This window comes from Glycine soja, unplaced genomic scaffold, assembly GCF_004193775.1.
Source record: "Glycine soja cultivar W05 unplaced genomic scaffold, ASM419377v2 tig00020871_1_pilon, whole genome shotgun sequence".
NCBI classification, from domain to species: Eukaryota; Viridiplantae; Streptophyta; class Magnoliopsida; order Fabales; family Fabaceae; genus Glycine; species Glycine soja.
Window position 1 is genome coordinate 88329 of NW_021143748.1, and position 18789 is coordinate 107117.

Consider the following 18789-nt stretch of genomic DNA (forward strand, 5'->3'; position numbering starts at 1 on the left):
CACTTGGGGCAGGTACCTTCCCTGGGTTGAATGGTCTCACAATTCAGCTTGGTCTGCTGCCACGGGTTCAACACCTTATGAGATTACATACGGTCGTAAGCCCTTTTCCTTCCCGGAATATCTTGCAGGGACCTCTAAAAATGATGCCGTGAATGAGCTATTGCTAGACAGGGACTCCACATTTCAATCCATTCGACAGAAGCTCCTCAAAGCTCAGGAATATATGAAAAAGTATGCTGACGTGAAGCGCCGAGATGTCACCTACCAACCCAATGATTGGGTTTTGGTCAAACTGCGTCCACGTAGACAGTTGACTGCTAAAGATTCTTCCACACGTGGGGACAAACTCTCCAAACGTTATTATGGTCCCTTCAGGATTGTTGAACGCATTGGAGCTGCAGCATATCGTTTACAATTGCCAGAAGGAGCCAAGGTCCACTCCGTTTTCCATTGCTCTGTTCTCAAACCCTTCACAGGGCCTATCGATCTGGCTACCAGTTCCACATTACCCCTGCAATTTGAAGCTGGTCAACCCCTGGTGACTCCCCTCAGCATTCTGAATCGCCGTCAGATTCCTGGATCCTCTCCTTTGGTCTGGGAAGTCCTGGTTCAGTGGGATGGGCTATCTCCTGATGAGACATCTTGGGAGAATTGGGAGCAGTTGTGTCACGATTACCACCTTGAGGACAAGGTGGATTTCCAAGGGGCCAAGGATGTTACACATGAATCAGAGATGCCATAAACACAGGAAACACCAGCATCCATGGTGCAGAAGAAAGGAGAGACCAAGAGAAGGATAATGAAACCTGCTTACCTAGCGGATTATGTGTAGCAGGGGCAGAATTGGAAACACACCTTTACATATCAGCCTCAATCTTGCTTGCAACGATCCTGCATAACAGAATATCGTTATTAGATTTCTATTAGATTCCTTTTTGGATTTGGATAGAATTTCACACATTCTTTTAGAAGGAATTAGCCTATATATAGTCATGTAAATAATCAAAGCAGGATATGAGAAATAATACTTTCCTTTCGTTATTCTCTTTTTCCCCTTTAGCTGGAGGTTGCTGCCCTCGAAGTCAGCATCTTTGTTCTTCCCCTCTAACAGTGGTGCTTGGGGCAAACCTTTTGTAAAAGTTTGTTAAGTCTTGGAAGCCCCAAATTTTTCTTACACTTGGTGGAGCGAGCCACTCAGGAATGACTTTTATTCTCTTAGGGTTCATGGGAACCCCTTGATCACAATTTAAAAAATTAAGAAAAGTAAAGCAATAGAACATACCTTTTTCTGTATTTTCATGTTGATTATTCCTACCAAAAAGTATGACAAACCTAAGGTGTCCCATATGAGTGCCTAAGTTTGTATTGAAACTAAAAATAAGAACAAACCTACCTAATGAGTCCCTATATACACAAATCATGAAGATGTTGGGTGCACGAGTGATTTTACAAAAGAGTGTTGCACCACCCAAAGCATTCATCACACCACCTATTTTAGGGATTTGGTGCCTAATAATACCTATTTTGGGCACCAACAAAGCACAAGGATTTAATCTCTTGCGAACCAAACCCTCATCCAACAACTCCTTTACTTGAGGAATAAACTCAAGCCTAAGAGATGTGGCAATGCTAACAAGTGTCTTTTTACAAAGGAGAAAATGTGGAGGTTGTCTAAGAAGGGAAATTTCTTTAATATTTGTCTTTATTTCAAAATGTCTTTCCTTCTTAGCTAACCTCTTGGAGGAGACATTTACCTCCTTACACTCCTCCTTAACCATTAAAGGTTGTCCTTCTTCTTGGGGGTAGATCTCTTCACTAGATTCTTCCCCTTTTGCTTCTTCACTTTTACTAGAGGAAGGTGAAGTAGTAGTCTCATCTTGGCTACTATAAATGTCTTGGCCCCTCATAATAATGGTTTTCTTGGTGGGGCATTGAGAAGTAATGTGTCCTCTTCCAAGACATTTCAAGCACTTCATGGAGTTAGTCTTCTCTTGTATACTAGCCTTAAGGGGTTGCTTTTCTATTGTCTTCCCTTTATCATCTTTGGGCTTAGAAGGTCTCACCCCTAAGATTCCTTGACCTTGGTCTTTCTTTGGATAAGAGTGAGAGCCATAAGATTTTGAAGTAGACTTCCTTTTAAGTTGTTGCTCTACCCTTATTTCCCAATCTAAATTAGCCTCTACATTGTCCTTCCCATGGAAGTATGAGAGTTTAATGTTAACCTCTTGAGGCTTCCTTTCATTTTCCCTCCTATGGGAGTGAGGTCTAAGATGTGACCTATGCCTTCCTTCATAATAGTCACGAAGTTCTTCACTTAGGCTCTTGCAAGAGTTATGACTACTATAGGAGACATGTTTTTCTCTTTTCATTTCTTTCCTTATTTTTCTTCTTTCTTCCTCTCTTATTTTCTCTCTTTCATCTTGACTTATTTCTTCCACTCTTTTTTTACCTTTTTCTTTTCTCTCTTGTTTTTCTTTCCACAACTTAAGGGATCTCAACTCATCTAATATCTTATACAAGGGGTCCTTAGGAGTAGAACCCTCACCATTAACACTAGATGAAGAATGAAGACTCATGTTGGTTCCTAAGTTATGGTTCTTTCTTGTTGGGGGTTTGAAAACAAAAGGTAAAATAAACTATGGTTGAAACTAGCCAAAATAAACACTAAAAGAGGTGTGAAAGATAAGGTAAAAACTAATTGGTAAAAGGTAAGTTATCTAGGCGGTTTGACAATGGAGGGTAAAGGAAATAAGCTATGAAAATAAGCAAGAAATTAAAGTGCAAGAAATGCAAACTAGGCGGATCCTAGGAGTGTTTGGATGACCTCATTTAAGGTTCCCAACAAAACACTCACAATCCTAAGGGAAAATTGTCTAAAATTATTACACACAAATGGAAGTAGGGTGACCTAGCGGAGGCTCCCAACTTACTTCCAATGAAAGGCCTTTTTGTTACAAAATTTGAAAGCAAAGCAAATTACCAATTACAAAATTACAAAGAAAAAAGTCCTCAATTGTGGTGGCTATTCTCTCTTTATTGTTTCACTCAATTTGGAGTGCTTCTTAGTCCAATAGCTCTTAAGGTGGTTGGCCCCTTGCTTCTTGACTCAAATTCTTCAAGATATGGCACCAATCCTCCTTTCCAATTCCCTATATGGCAACTCACAAGCAAGGAAACAAAGAGACAAGCAATAACCAAAGACAAAAAAAAATGAAATGAAAGCTAAACCAATAGAGTTTTAAAAAGACAAATTTCCAAGGATTATTCAACAATTAAAGCAATGAAAAGCACAAAAAAGCAAGCAAGGACTCAAAGAGAAACTAGAATGGCTCTAGAGTAGAGTAGAAAAACTCTAAAAAAAAAAGACTCAAGAAACCTCTAGTTTTGGCACTTGTTTTCACAATAATTTTCAATTGAAATTTCAGAACTAGGATTGGTATAAAATAGGCACCAATTATAGAACAAATTTTGAGCCAAAACAACAAGCACACTTTCCTTTCACTTTTTTTTTCCTGGACACTAATTTTTCTGCCAACTTGTGAGATTTTTATTATTTTTTCCTTTAATCCAAATCGCTTGGTTCTTTTTTTATAATTTTATTCCAGATGTATAGAAAATTCAGTAAAAGTTTCAGCTCAAAAAACATAGTGACCAATTCCCAGTAATTTATACAAGTTCGTATGTTCAAGCTGCGAGCACCAGCGATTTCAACCTAGAAATCAAGAGTAGTGTTTATGTTGCTTAAGGCTTGGATAGTTACAATTTGTGTTTGCTTATGCTCAATTATCTTGAATAACACAATTCAAGAGAGCTTAAGACTTATTTTATTTACAAATCCAGCCACAACTCAGCACCACAACTCAACTTCATCATAGGCATCATGTAGGAATCTTAGAAAACAAAAAAGAGTTCAACAAGACTACTTCTAGGAATTGATTTAGAACATGTTATGAACTAAATAACATGCATGAATTAGACTCAAAATTCAAAAGATAGGCTAAGAATGACAAGAATACATGAACAAATGTATCTAGAATTCAATCAAAAAAATAAAAATTCAACACAAACTTAGAACATAATGTGACAATTACTATGACTAAACATGACTCTAAGACAACATGGATTAAGTGATTTACACTTAGATTTTTGTGTTTTTTTTTTCTAATCAATATTTTGGAAGAAAATTTAGATCTAAGGTTCAGCACATGAATATTATGAATGAAAAATGATAGAACCTAAAATCAACACAAAAACAAGATTCAATAGTAGATCTACAAAATTTGAACCATAGAAATGCAAGAACAAGTGTAGATCTAAGATTTAATCGATTTTTTTTTTAATCTACTCTAAACAGCACCAAACAACAAGACAATGGAGGATATACATGGAGAATAAGATGAAGAACAAGGAATTAAAGAGAATTCACCGAACAAAAAGATAGAGGAAGCAAAAGAACATCACCTAGATGAAGATGCTCTTGATACCACATGATGCAAGCTCCATTGGAGCTTGTAGGCCTAGGATCTTCTTCATCAATGGATTCCTTTGCTTCTTGGAAGATGAATGGCAGCGGAATGGAGAAAGGGAGAGAGAGAGGAGACGCCACTTCAAGGAGAAGATGAGTCTATAAGAAGCTCATCACCATAGGAGGTCATGGATAAGAGCTTGGAGGAAGAAGGAGATGAATGAAGGGAGAGGGAGAGAAGAGCACGAAATTTTGTGCTCTAAATGAGCTTTGAAATCTGAAGTTTAATATTCAAATCATCAAAGTTGAAAAAAATGCACACACATGACCTCTATTTATAGCCTAAGTGTCACACAAAATTGGAGGGAAATTCAAATTTCACTTGAATTTGAATTTGAATTTGTGGAGCCAAACTTTGGAGCCAAAATTTCACTAATTATGATTATTGAATTTTAGTTATGGTTCAGCCCACTAATCCAAGATCAATTCCAAGATTCTCCACTAAGTGTGCTTAGGTGTCATGAGGCATAAAAAGCATGAAGGACATGCACAAAGTGTGACTATATGATGTGGCAATGGGGTGTAGTAAGCAAATGCTCACCTCCCCCTCTAAAATTTAATTGAATTGGGCTTCTACCAATTCAATTAAATTTATTTCCAACCGCACACATCAAATATCCACTTAGTGCATGTGAAATTACAAAACTACCCCTAATACAAAAACTAGTCTAGGTGCCCTAAAATACAAGGGCTGAAAAATCCTATATTTCTAGGGTACCCTACCTACATTATGGAACCCTAAATACAAGGCCCAAAAATAATGAAACCTTAATCTAATATTTACAAAGATAAGCGGGCTCGTACTTAGCCCATGGGCCCGAAATCTACCCTAAGGCTCATAAGAACCCTAGGGCCTTCTCTTGCATCTCTGGCCCAATCTACTTGGAGTTTTTCTATCCAATGCCCTTGCGGGGTAGGATTACATCAGATTTCATCCTCATAAAATTATAATGTGCCATTTTTTGTCTTGGAGCAAGGTTTGCTTGTATCCAAACCTACGATGATGATTTTTTACATTGATTATACATATAACCAATGTAAATGTAACTTTTTCTACATCAGTTATGCATATAACTAGTGTAAAAAAGTTATACACATAGATTTAGATTGCTCTTGGCCAAAAAATGTCATATTATAATTTGGCTTAAATATGTTTTTGATCCTTAATAAATACTCGATTTATGTGTTTGTTTCCTAATAAATTTTTGCTTTGTGTTGAGTCCCTAATAAAATAACACTTTTATTTTTATCCTAGATATTTTGTGTCTCTGATAAATTAAAAAATCTTGTGTTTACTTCCTAATAAATTAGCAAATTTTGTTTTAGTCTGTATTAACAACAAATGGGAAATATTTATCATGGAGCAAATACAAAATTTGCTAATTTATGAGGGGCTAAAAATAAATGTCAAGGATCAAAAGTAAAATTGTTGTTTTATTAAAGACTCATTGCTAAACAATAATTTATTAGGGAGTAAATCCAAAATCGGATATTTATTAAGGATCAAAAACATATTTAAGCCTTATAATTTTATGAGGATAAAAACAGACGAAAAATTTTGCAGGGACAAAATCCGAACTTCACGAATTTTAGAAGGATAAAAAACATATTTGAGCCTAATATTAAACTACACACATACACACTAAGATTTCAATTGAAGTCTCTGGCACTAAGAAAAACAAAGTAACAAATATCAATCTCGTACTTGAAACACAGATTTCCCTAGGAACTTCCATCCCATCCTGACCTCTCATTCTGTGGGTGTGACTTGGTTAAGCATGGACAAAATGAAATAATTTGCCTAACAAATTTAAACTACATGTTTCTCCTTTCATGCTCTCATGGCTAAAGTCAGGCATCTAAACCAATATTGTTCACAGGTTACACCGCAAGTTCTATTATCATCATTTATAAGCCATAAAACAAGTTCATCCTCTAATAAATATATGCAAAAAGAATGAAATAGAGATCAACCCCTAATTAGAAGAAGAAGAAAAAGAAGCTGTGATAAGGAATCACATACTTATTGAATCAACATCCCCAACAACTTCTCTGGCAGCATTTAAAGGCTCAAGTACATTGCCGGTAGGTGCAGAGTCTCTCATCCTTTTCTGAAATATGGTTCTGTATCATATGAGTTGCAGATAACCTATAGTTCAACAAAAGTTCAAAGATAAAAGACTATAATCACACAAAAGGAGAAATAGACAAGTTCCTCAAATTTATCTTCTAGGGAGCATTTATACAAGCGTATATGGATTTATGGAAATGACTTGTGACCTTAGTTATTGTAAGTTTTCTTTAGCTTATTAAAATAAGCTTCATGGAGAACCTAATCCAAATAAACTCGTTTTAACTTGTTTCAGTAAGCTCCAAAGTTAAACTTGTAAATAAGCACTAACTTGATCAGAGCTTATACAATAAGTTCTTAATTAAATAGTTTACCTAAGAATTCCCTTAACCATCTTAAGTAGTAAATGTTATAGACTTCCAATTTTGTTCTGCATCATTTTGTTTATTTCAATTAAGTTTAAAGTTTAATCAATCAAATCCTAAAATTTTTAAATTTGGCATCTATGGTATTATATAGACATATATCTATCAAATGGCTTTACTGGTATGGAGCCCAAGAAAATAGCCTATTAACCATCAATTTATTCAGAGAAACCCAATATAAAAATAACCAATTGAATATTTAAGCTACTAATTTATATTTTATTTGAAATCTATTTCTTTTGGTTTAACTTATCCTCAACTTTTTTAAATGGCATAAAAATTATCTCAAATGACAGACTAAGCTGAAGTGGGAACCAAGAAAGTGCTTCACTAACCAATTTCATTCAAAGAAACTGAAAGACAAAAGGTAAGATGCAGAACCTCAATGTTCAACAAGAAAGAAAACAAATCTGTTTTTCTTGAATTTAACAGATATCTATAGCTTTGGATAAGTAAACCATTAAGATTCACATGCTAATATCAAAATGAAATAGTATCTACACAAACTCAAAACCGATGAAGCATGTAACTCACAGTAGCATCAACCATCCCCCATTTTGTTCCCTAAATCACATACATACCTTCATACTACAGTTTTGACATCCACAACCATAATTTGGTAGCACTGTGATGAAATTATTCTTGCTGTGATAAAAAGATGACATGTGTACAAATATACATAACACTACACCTATAGTAATAGAATTCCTTTTCATTTGGATCAGTTCTGTCTTCATTGGTTTCACTAAAATAAGCTAAGGGTTACCACAGCATTCCTTTGCCTTACAATCATGGGTAAGAAACGAATACTGGTGAATTTTTGTTCATGGCAAATAGACATGGTAGTTGTTAATCACATTTGCAATTCTTTCGGATTTTGAGATATTGAATGCTCTATATTCTAGATTTTTTTCAATTTGTTGTGAATGTAAATTTAGAGAGGGTGAGCTTGAAATAAGTGTAAATATAGAGACATGCTACGAACCTCAGGATTTACAGTGTAACTTACAAATGACCTACTTTCAAGTATCAACAAAGGACCACTAGCAGGAATCAAAACGATCTTTGTATTCTAGATTGATTGAATTTAAAAGTAGTCCATTTTCAACATGCAATGAAGTGCTCTACAGAAATGCACAGACAACATTTTGATGCACATTGAATTTTTCATTTTCAAATTGTACAATTTTTTTTATTTTTAAAAATGGACTAGCATTTACAGGATTCTACTGGAAATTTACTTGATACCAGTGTTATCAACTGCAGATCACAAATATGGTGGAAAGCCAATAATCTGCTATATCATATAACAGATAGCATCATGGATAACTAGAGGAAGTCGCATAGCAGCTGAAATATATGATATATATCGTGAATGCATACAAAAAAAATTTATGCAAATAAAAATAAAATGCACAAAATTTGGCATCATATTAACCCAAATTCAATTAACATAGTCTCTAATGGAGGATATTACTAATTATACCATTGGTTAATTGTTTTTTTTTTTTTGCACAGCAAAAATCAATATATTATATATGAAATTCAGTACTAGGTGTACTGAACATACAAAGATAAAAGCAAGACAATTACAGTCTGCATCCCATTAGGAGAGACCGAAGGCAGCCCACAAAAATACAAACCCATCCCCTCTAGGAAAAAACATCCTTTAGATTGGTTGACCAGAAAGTAAAATGCATATTGAAGTCCTTCTCCACACATTTTAGCCAGGACCAAGTGTGGAACAAGGCATCATCCATGACCTTTTCAGGAGTGAACGGCTGGTTCTTGAAAAGCATGGCATTTCTATGATACCAAATGGAGAAGGACAGGGCTAGCCACAGAAATTCCCATCTTTTGTTTGTCCTAGCTTTGCTATTCCACTGGGTGAATTGTAAAAAGTGATTCTTTGGATCTATGGAATGAGGACCCACTCTATTAACCCATCTCATTGTCTCCCACCAAAGACTCCTAGTCTTTTCACAGTTGAACATAAGATGATAAATCGATTCTTCTTCATGGTCACATAGAGGACAGCTATAAGACGACATTGTGACCTGTCTCTTTCTGAGATTGTCCCTAGTAGGAAGTCTATTTTTGAAAAATCTCCAAGAAAAAGCACTCACTTTTGGAGGAATTTTCAATTTCCACATACTTTTAAGAACATTGTCTTCACTATCACTATGGTGAGACTCCTGCAGCACTTTGTAGGCAGATTTTGTTGAAAAAATTCCATTAGTATTTGGCTTCCAGCAAAGGAAATCTCTGTTGGATTGGTGAATGTGAGTAGAATCGATCTCAGCTAGGAAATCAGCTGCCAAGTGAATTTCATGATCAAAAAAGTCCCTTCTCCATGATAACTTCCATTCCCACCTACCCTCCACAAAATCTCCCATAGAATTGATTGATGAATTCTGCTGTTTACTTATTAAATATAATTGGGGATATTTTCCTTGGAGATTACAGTTGTCCTCCATCCATTTATCCTTCCAGAAACTGATACTGGACCCCTTTCCCACCCTCCATTTTAAATTATCAATAAAATAGTCATTGTGTTGCTGCTGAAAGATGCTCTTCAAATCCTACCACCATTGGGAAGTGAAGTTCCTCCTTCCACCAGAAATCAACTCCTTCCACCCACCATACTTAGAGATTAAAATTCTAGACCAAGGTTGGTCATGATTATTAGCCAACTGCCACCCCCATTTGCCAAGTAAAGCTTCATTAAATAAAGATAGGTCTTTAATCCCTAGACCCCCTTTGTTCTTAAGAAGACAAACTTTGTCCCACTTCACCCAAGGAATCTTGTTGGCCTCTTGGTGACCTCCCCACAGAAAATTTCTCTGGATGGAGACAATTTTTTGCACCACTTTTTTGGGATCCTAAAGAAGGATAAAAGGTAGATAGGTAAGGCTGAGAGGACAGAATTAATAAGGGTGATTCTGCCCCCCATTGATAGAGTTCCTTGCTTCCATTTTGCAAGTTTGACTTCAAAATTCCTTACAATAGGCTGCCACACAATCCAGCTCTTAGAGGACACCCCAACTGGAATTCCAAGGTAAATAAAAGGAAAATCCATAGTACTGCAGTTAAGGAATTGGGCAGCTTCCCTGCACCAGCTTACAGATTTACCCAAACAACCAAAGTGACTTTTAGAGTAATTTATCTTGAGGCCAGATGCCTCCTCAAAGCACCTCAGAACACATTTTAAGGTTCTAACATTATGCTTAGTAGCATCTCCAAAAAACAGGGTATCATCAGCATATTGGAGGATGTTCACTTCTTCTTTTAAGGATCCCACTATGTAGATTCTGAACAGATTCTTGGACACAACTGACCTCATCAAACCTGCGTGACCTTCCGCTACAATATTGAAGAGGAAAGGTGCAAGGGGATCACCTTGCCTTAGACCTCTCTTAGGGGTAAACTCCTTAGATGGACTCCCATTAACTAAAATGGATATGGTTGCAGTAGTTAGACAACCATTTATCCATTTCCTCCACCTTTCACAAAATCCCATCCTCATGAGCATGTAGTCAAGAAAACCCCAAGAAATCGAGTCATATGCCTTTTCAAAGTCCGCTTTGAAGACCATGCAAGGTTTACTTCTAGATTTGGCCTCAGCTATAGCCTCATTGGCAATTAAGACACCATGAAGAATGTGTCTCCCCTTCATAAAAGCTGTTTGCCTTTCATCTATAAGGTGAGGTAATACAGCAGCCAACCTCTTGGCCAAAACTTTTGCCACAATTTTATAGACACACCCTATAAGGGAGATGGGTCTATAATCATTGAAAGATTGGGGGTCATTAACCTTTGGAATGAGGGCTATAAAGGAAGCATTAGTTCCTTTTGGAAAGGATCCATTGATATAGAATTCACCCATGAATCTCATGATGTCTGTTTTCAAAATCTCCCAAAAGTGTTTAATGAAATTAAAATTCAAGCCATCCGGGCCAGGGCTTTTGTCCCCCCAATCCCAAACTGAAGATTTGATCTCCAATTCATTAAATCTGGACACTAGGCTTTCTTTGTCTCTTAGATCCAGAGAGGAGAAGAAAACACCATCCAGTGTTGGCCTGTTAGAACATTCCTCCAGAAATCTGTCTTTGAAATAAAGGACAGCTGCATTTTTAACCCTGCAAGGTTCATGAATCCACACATCATCCATGAAAATACCTGGTATAGCATTTCTTCTTCTTCTATGGTTGATCAATCTGTGAAAATAAGTAGAGTTGTTGTCCCTTTCTTTTAGCCACTTAACTCTAGCCTTTTGTCTAAACATAGATTCATATGCATAAGCTGCCTCCCACAATTGGACTTGAAGAGATTTCTTAAGAGTGACTTCCACTTGGGATAGAGGTCTGTCATTTATACCATTCTCCAAAGCATTCAGCTCCTTTTTAATCATAATAACTTTTCTAGCATTAGCTTCACCATTTGTTAAACTCCATTGCTTTATGCACTGTTTGAGGAGTTTTATTTTATGATTCCGAACATATCCTCCCCATCCTGGAGGATGATAATTGCCCCATTGCCGCTGAACTAGTTGCTGAAAACCCTTGTCCTTCAACCACCAATCCATAACCTTGAAAGGTTTTGGCCCCCAATCTATGTTCTTTGACTTCAACAAGATGGGGCAGTGGTATGAAAAGTCTTTATCAAGCACATACTGTGTAGAGTCAAGCCACTGCAGCAGCCAATCATCTGATATAAGGAACCTGTCCAGTCTACTCATAGCACTGCCATTAGGTCTGCACCAAGTGAATCTTCTCCCAACAGATCTAACATCCTCTAAGTTCATGTCTGAAATCCAAGCATTGAATTCAGAAATGCTAGGATCCACACTTACAAATTGGGCTGAGCTCACCCTCTCATCTTGGTGTCTTATAGAATTGAAGTCACCTAATACACACCACATGGCTGCTTGTGAAGCTGTCTTCAACTGCAGGATCTCTTCCCATTGCTGCCTCTTTCTTTGAAGTTCACAGGGTGCATAGACATTGATTATGGAAACCCTTTTGTTGTCCTTAATCCACTTCCCTTCCAACAAAATAAACCCATTCCCTACTACCTTTCTGTCTACTATATAAGAGTCATTGTTCCATATACATAAGAGGCCACCAGCAGAACTAGTTGCAGAAGCAAACTCCGAGGAAACATTACAGTCAGCCCATAAATACTGACATAGTTTTCTATCAATAGACTCCATTTTTGTTTCTTGGATGCAAAGAACATCAAGATTGTTAGTCAAAGTGAGCTTTCTAATGGTTGACCTTTTAACAGCCCCACCTAAGCCTCTAGAATTAAAGGTTAAAATATTCATGAGGCAAGAGTATTCCTTCCTATCATAGCTGGTGAAGCTACCGCATCCTCACTAAAGTGACCATCAAAAGTCAAACCCAGGTGTCTAGCTACTTCATGGTGGAAAACCTCCTCATCCTCTGCAAGAGCATTGGTGAAACTGGTTGAAGAAATGGGGCTGAGACAGGTCTGGGTCTGAGGTGTAACGACATCAGCTGGGTGCACCCCCCCTGACACATCATCTTCCCTATAGATGAGGCCATTGTCTGTAATGTCCAGAGGTGATGACTTATTGTCATTCCTACTGGTCTCAGCAATCTTTGTGTGGCCCGAATACCTACTTCCTGCACCCACCTTTTTTCTAGAGTACACCTTGAGGTTATGGGTAGTTTCTTCTCCAATTGATTCTGGGCCTTTAATATTCAGGCCCAAATTCTGCATTACCCCTTCTGGCCCCCTATTGTGAATGCTATTATTCAAACCATGACTCACTTTAGTTGGGGAATTCAAACTTGTATTGACCGCAGGACATAGGACTGGAGTAATATCCTCTGGGCTATATTGAAGGACCCTAAGGTCAGCGCCTTTGACTATGTCATCTTCCTTGGGGCCAGCGTCTTCTTTTTCCTCAATCGGCAATGTCTTCTGAGCAAGGGAGGAGATCCTACGAGCCTCCATTCTGCTTCCATGCAAAGGCTCTGTGAGAGGACCGTTGAAGACCTCCTGTCGCGTGGCGCAGTGTAGCAGGCTCATAGCAGGAAGCGGCTCCTGCTGGTGAGGTGACACGTCTCCATCAGAGGAGACCTTGGAATCCGCGCACCATAGATTGATGTCGTTGGTCCACCTTCGTCGCTGCCCGTCCCTCCTGTATTCCGACGAGGCTCCGTCAGGGATGCAAGTAATGGAATCTTTATCGGAATCCTCCATTACCGTCGTGAACGGTGATGGCGGAAAAGTCTCTAACTCCGGCCGCCACCCTCGTTTTCCGATAGGTCGAGCTACCTCCTCTCTCAGAAACAAGTGATGCTCATTGTCATTAACCATAGCCATCATCGATTTGGAGAAGATTGGTTTCTCCTTTGTGCGAATCAGAATCCGCGCGACGTCAAGCCTCGAACGGTCTGCTGTCTCCTCGTCGAGGTCAACAATCTCTCCAAATGTCGAAAGCAAGGTCTGAAAGTGCTTTGTGTCCCATATCTCCAGGGGAACACCCCAGATATGAATCCATATCAGCCTGAATTCAGTCTTCATCTCCGGCGTCCATTTCTGGATTGAAAAAATGGTTGACTCTCCGTTGGATTGTTCTCTGCGGTTGAGTTTGTCTGCTTTAGCCTTGTCCATATCTTAAAGGATAATGGTGTCGTCCCCCCAGTATGATACCTTCACATCCATACCTACCATCTCCTGAACCTCATCCACCGCCTTCTCAAACATACCTCTATTTTTTAAACGGCCCACCCAGAGATTATCCAACCAGCTAGTTTTGTCCTTCCCAGTTTGAATAACCACGGAAACGTCAGGAACTTCTGGTCCCTTCTTCCCCATCAAAGGCATCGTAATCTCCTTCTCTTTCATCTTATGGTCGTGCTTGACAGCTTCAGCGTACGATTTCATACTAGTGGAGGTCGTACTGTTGATTCTGGCTTGTTTGGGTTCCATAGGATTCATGGATACCTTCCTTACTCGAACCACTTCACCCCCTGTTCTTCCCACTTCCCTTTTACCTCCTCTCTGAAACTTGGGTTTGTTGACAAACAACTTCTTCCCTTCTATGTAGATTTTGTTATCCAGTTGTCTCTTCAACCAACCTGCGTCCTCCACGCCTTTGAAGCAGACAAAACCATAACGTTGACCCTGTTTATTCTTTGATTGAGGTATAAACACCTCCCACACTTTTCCCCACTCCTGGAATAGATTCCAAAGGTAAGTTTCATTCACAGAGTCTGGGAAATGAGAGAAATAAAAGGATGTTATGTCCTTATTATTTCTCCATGATAGAGCTCTGTGTTTCTCTCCTATCAGATGAGCGTGAGTAACATTTTGTGTTGCATCAAAATTAATTCCTAGTCTCTAATGCATAATTTCCACCTACAAAAGTTGTTCAAGCAAGGCATAATGTATGAAAAACACAACACCTGATACTAAAGATACTTGATTTGACCATGAACCTATAAAAACATGAGACTTTCAAAAGTACAAGAAAATATTTGCATTGGATTGGTCAAGGCTCCAATCACTAGGATTAGATATTAGCAAGCTGGAGAGTTCAGATTATTGCCAGCTCTATGTCATAACATAAATCAGTCATAATCTTTGTTTCACTTTCTTTCAATATGGCATGAGCAAAATACTTTTAAAAAAAGTATAAAATGTGTAGTAGTCACTAGTCAGTCAGTAAAGCCTCTTGTTTGGGATATAAGAAAAACTGCTCAGGATTTAAAACTAAATCATATAAAATATATAAGAAACTAAGAAAGATAAAAACAAAAAACAAGGAAATATAAACTCAGCTCACTTTTTCACTAGAAGGAACAGATTGTACGAAGGCTGAAGGATTCAATCTTACTTCTGACGCTGATAGAGGTTCAGATATTCCAGTGCTTTTAACCTATGAAGAAAGAACCTATCAGTAAATCTTTACATCATGCAAAAGAGTATGAATAAGACTTGTGAATTGTACAATAAAATACTGCAGTGGCACTAAATTTATGTGTGACCTTGCTGGCATATGACTTCACATCAACCCCATCAGCAACAGAAGAACTTCCAAACTTTGTTAGCTTCATTGCTTCTCTAGAATGCAATAGCTGTAAATAGAACAAGGGAGTATTAGTTGTGCAATTGAGCAATAATTCTTAAATGTGATTTCATACAAGTGTGGGATACATAATCCTAATAATACCATACTTTCAAAATGTCAGGATCATTCCAAGGTCCCTTATCAGATCTAAGACACCCTCCATCATTTGGGCACGAACAACTGCCGCCGAGGAAATCTGGAAGTTGGCTGTTGAAAAAAAGACAAAAAGGAATGCTCACATGATAGGCATTATAATAGACATAGAAGCCCTTAATTAACTGGGGCAGTACAAACATAAACACAAACCTTGTGTCTATAATCTGTAATAGTCTGCTCTGAAACTTGTTGCCTAAAACCTGTAGATTCAGCATGAATCATTTATACAATGCTTGTTCCTTTCTAAAGAGAAAAGATACAAAGAAAAATAGATAAATTCATGTATTTTGGCTGTGGTCATTGGATCAAGAAAACCTTTTGCAGTATTCCATAGTAGCTTGAACCCACTACCAGCATTAACAATGAACATTTGGTTTAATGTCTGAAAAGAAAATGAGCAACTTAAGAAGTGCACAATGACTGTATACCTAAATTACCTATGGCAACCTTGTTTTTGCAGTAGGGGTTACAGAGCATGCTATGATTTAAGTATTATCATTGTATTATTGTATTTGTAGGAAGTATGTTAGGATGGCATTGTGGGTTCATTGAACACAATTGCAATTTGTATCCCTAATTCATGTTCCAGACCTAAATCCTACATGCAATTGAGTTCATGTACATGCATGCACCCTGTGAACATATTGCACGATAATATGCATGTATAAGGAAATAAAAGAAAAAACAAATAAAAACTGAACTTTGGAGGAAAAGAAAAGAATATGCAGAAGCACCCACATACAGAGGCCTACTTAGTACTAAATTCACCTTCCTCTATCATGAATAGCTTGCCTCCTTTTTCCTCTCCATTTACAAACAAACATAAACTTGTTTACTTTTCTTTCTTTCTTTTAAGAATTTTCCTTAAAAGATCTCAGAATCAAATTCTTAAGTTGAGAATGTCACTTTAAAGATCACTAAACCAAAAAAAAGAAAAAAGGAAGTGCATAAACTATGATTTGTTCATCAAGATAGATTCAGGTTCTTATAACATTTACTTACCTCATGGTAGTTATCACCATCAATTTTTTGCATACGCATAACAAGATCATGTGCAACTTTGCTAAAGCTAACCCAATTCTGCAAAATATACCAAGTAATAAAACGTTTAGACTTCTTCATGATGCCATTTTAATTATTCAGATATGTTGTTGTAAGCATAGAATTTACCACTCCATGCACATCAAGTATTGTTGTTGTTTTATCTATATGCCTCTTTGCTGCAATAGAACATGCTGGGAATTTCTCTTTAAACATTTTCTCAAATCCTTGAACATGATATTTTAAAAATCGATCAACTGTCGTGACACTCATCAACTTGCTGGGTTCAACTTTGCCAAGTCTTTCAATATAAACCGGTTGGCCCTCTTTGTCCACACCATGGTAGCCATGAGGATAATAACATTGTACCTCTTCATACTCCTTATATACAAATTCCTACATATTATTTATCACAAAACTCATGATTCAGTAATTGAAAGATTATAGTGATTCATGATCAAACAAATAATGTTGGAAAATCTTCCAAAAGGGATATATGCAGGGTTTCTCCTCTCTAGAATTACACACTATGGGTGGCTGTTAGTTCAAAACTCTGCTAAGCTCCTTCAATCTTTCTGCAACAATTAGTATACAATGGCTTCTTTAAAAAGTAAAAGGTGTAAACAACCAATTACCAAACTTTACCTGTAAAATAGAATCTACTCCATACTCCTTCCTCCAATGCAACATATCTGCCCACATCTGGACTTTTTTATCAATGTTGAACTTTCTGGCTTTCAGAAACCTGCAGCATGAAAACATCACCAGCCTTTAATATACTGCAAGTCTAAAAATATTTCTTTTGTACAACAACATGTCTAGAAAAATACATATTTTAATTTTCGCCAGAAGTTGTAGGAAAAAAAGGTTTCAAACATCAAAGAATGGCAATTTAGACGAACAATCCTTTAATAGCGCATTTACTGAATCTCTGTAATGAACATCAATAATAATCAAATATCGGGATCTCTATTGAAAAGATATAGAATACTTCAAAGAAAGAAAAATCATGTAAATTATTGAGGAAGAAGCTACAAAATGCCACTCCAGACAATGTTTTAGATGCACTTTGCATGATTAATATTCCTCAATTAAGGTAAAATAGAAACTGCACTTCTGGCATATAAATCAACATTTAACAGGATATGAACAACATAGACCATAATATTCCATTTATTTAACACCTCTAAAGCAATAACATTGAGCAGTTAAAAGAGAAAAAGCACACAAATAGAAAAGAAACTTCTATGACAAATTCATTTACCTCAGCATTTCATGATAATCATCATGGGAATCTGGAAGCAGATCTCTTGTAAGTAGCACCTGACGAAATGAATTCACAGCTTTTTCCTCGTTAGCATCGCGGACATCTTCTATGCAAATTGAAGCAAAGTCACTATTTGCTACACGTGTATTACGCTTCCTGAGACTATAAGCGAGTCTGGTTGAAGTAGTTATTGCTTTTCTCCTAAGAGATCTAGTTCGAGACTTCCGCCACTCATCCTCAGAGGTTTCAGGCTCAAAACATCTACCCCTCTCATCTTCTTGAGCTAATACTTCTTCTCCTAAACCCATAGAAATAAATAGTCAATACCTAAACCACAGTCCCAAAAACACAACCAGAATAACAAAAATATGTTCCCAAAATCAACATCTCAACGCCGCACAGGACTACAGCTTTGTACCTGGCATTCTATTCAAGACAAGCAATTTGCACCTAGATTGCCTCTGCACCAAAGGAAAAACAAGAACCACCTTTAATAACAACAAATCCAACCCAGGATCAAGAATACTCACCAGCTAAGCCATTACAACCTTTATCAAGCATTCATGTATAACACAATTAATCTAATTATTCAAATGGATTAAATTAGGGAACAAAATCCAAAAAAAAAATTCAAAATAAAAAACTAACCCAAGTTTACAGATCAATCAACAAACTAAACCCTTTACCCTCAAAACAACAAGACTATTATTGGATTACAACATCACTCAGATTACCCCTGCATCAAGGAAAAACAGAGAGCAGCAATCCCAAACTTTAGGGAATCTAGAACTTTCCACAGCTGAGACTTACACTAGAAGAAATCCATAAAAAACATGATTGTGCAGCTGAATCCGTTCCCCAAATGATCAAAACCCAAAACCATAGATCAATCAATAAAGAAGAGGAAAGAAAACATTAACACCAAGAAAGAAAAGGACCTACATTTGACAACAACAAAAGCAATTTCGAGAGAATCCAATAAAACAACATCAGAACCAAACAAAACAAAAACAAAATCTTAATTTTAAATCGAAACACCACAACCAAGCTGGATCAAAGGAATCCCGAAAAGGAAAAAGTCAGAACCGAAGAATCATAGATCAATCAACAAACGAATCAATCGAGGCGGATTTTCGATCGTAAAAGAGACAAGCAACGGCATTGCATTCATTCACGTACCCGAATCTAAACGATGTCGGT

At 37.2% G+C, this 18789-nt stretch overlaps 1 protein-coding gene across 1 annotated transcript; it reads right to left on the bottom strand.

Moving 5' to 3' along the window:
- Positions 1–6262: 6262 nt before the first annotated feature.
- LOC114404342 (phosphatidylinositol/phosphatidylcholine transfer protein SFH9-like) lies at positions 6263–18316 on the bottom strand. Its single transcript, XM_028367340.1, has 10 exons — positions 18008–18316; positions 17587–17887; positions 16968–17067; positions 16452–16718; positions 16284–16361; positions 15432–15481; positions 15233–15332; positions 15043–15132; positions 14841–14933; positions 6263–6636 (listed from the first exon to the last, which is right to left on the bottom strand). Exons 1-10 carry the CDS (start codon positions 18012–18014, stop codon positions 6541–6543), a joined length of 1182 nt encoding a protein of 393 aa, XP_028223141.1. The 5' UTR covers positions 18015–18316; the 3' UTR covers positions 6263–6540.
- Positions 18317–18789: the final 473 nt, after the last annotated feature.

What these genes read in the sequence shown, in the direction of transcription:
- LOC114404342 (XM_028367340.1), bottom strand. An exon ending in TTACAGATTATAGACACAAG is followed by an intron (nt 15,333 to 15,431) that starts GTTTGTGTTTAT and finishes TTTTTTCAACAG; the next exon opens with CCAACTTCCAGATTTCCTCG. An exon ending in ATGATCCTGACATTTTGAAA is followed by an intron (nt 15,133 to 15,232) that starts GTATGGTATTAT and finishes TTCTATTTACAG; the next exon opens with CTATTGCATTCTAGAGAAGC.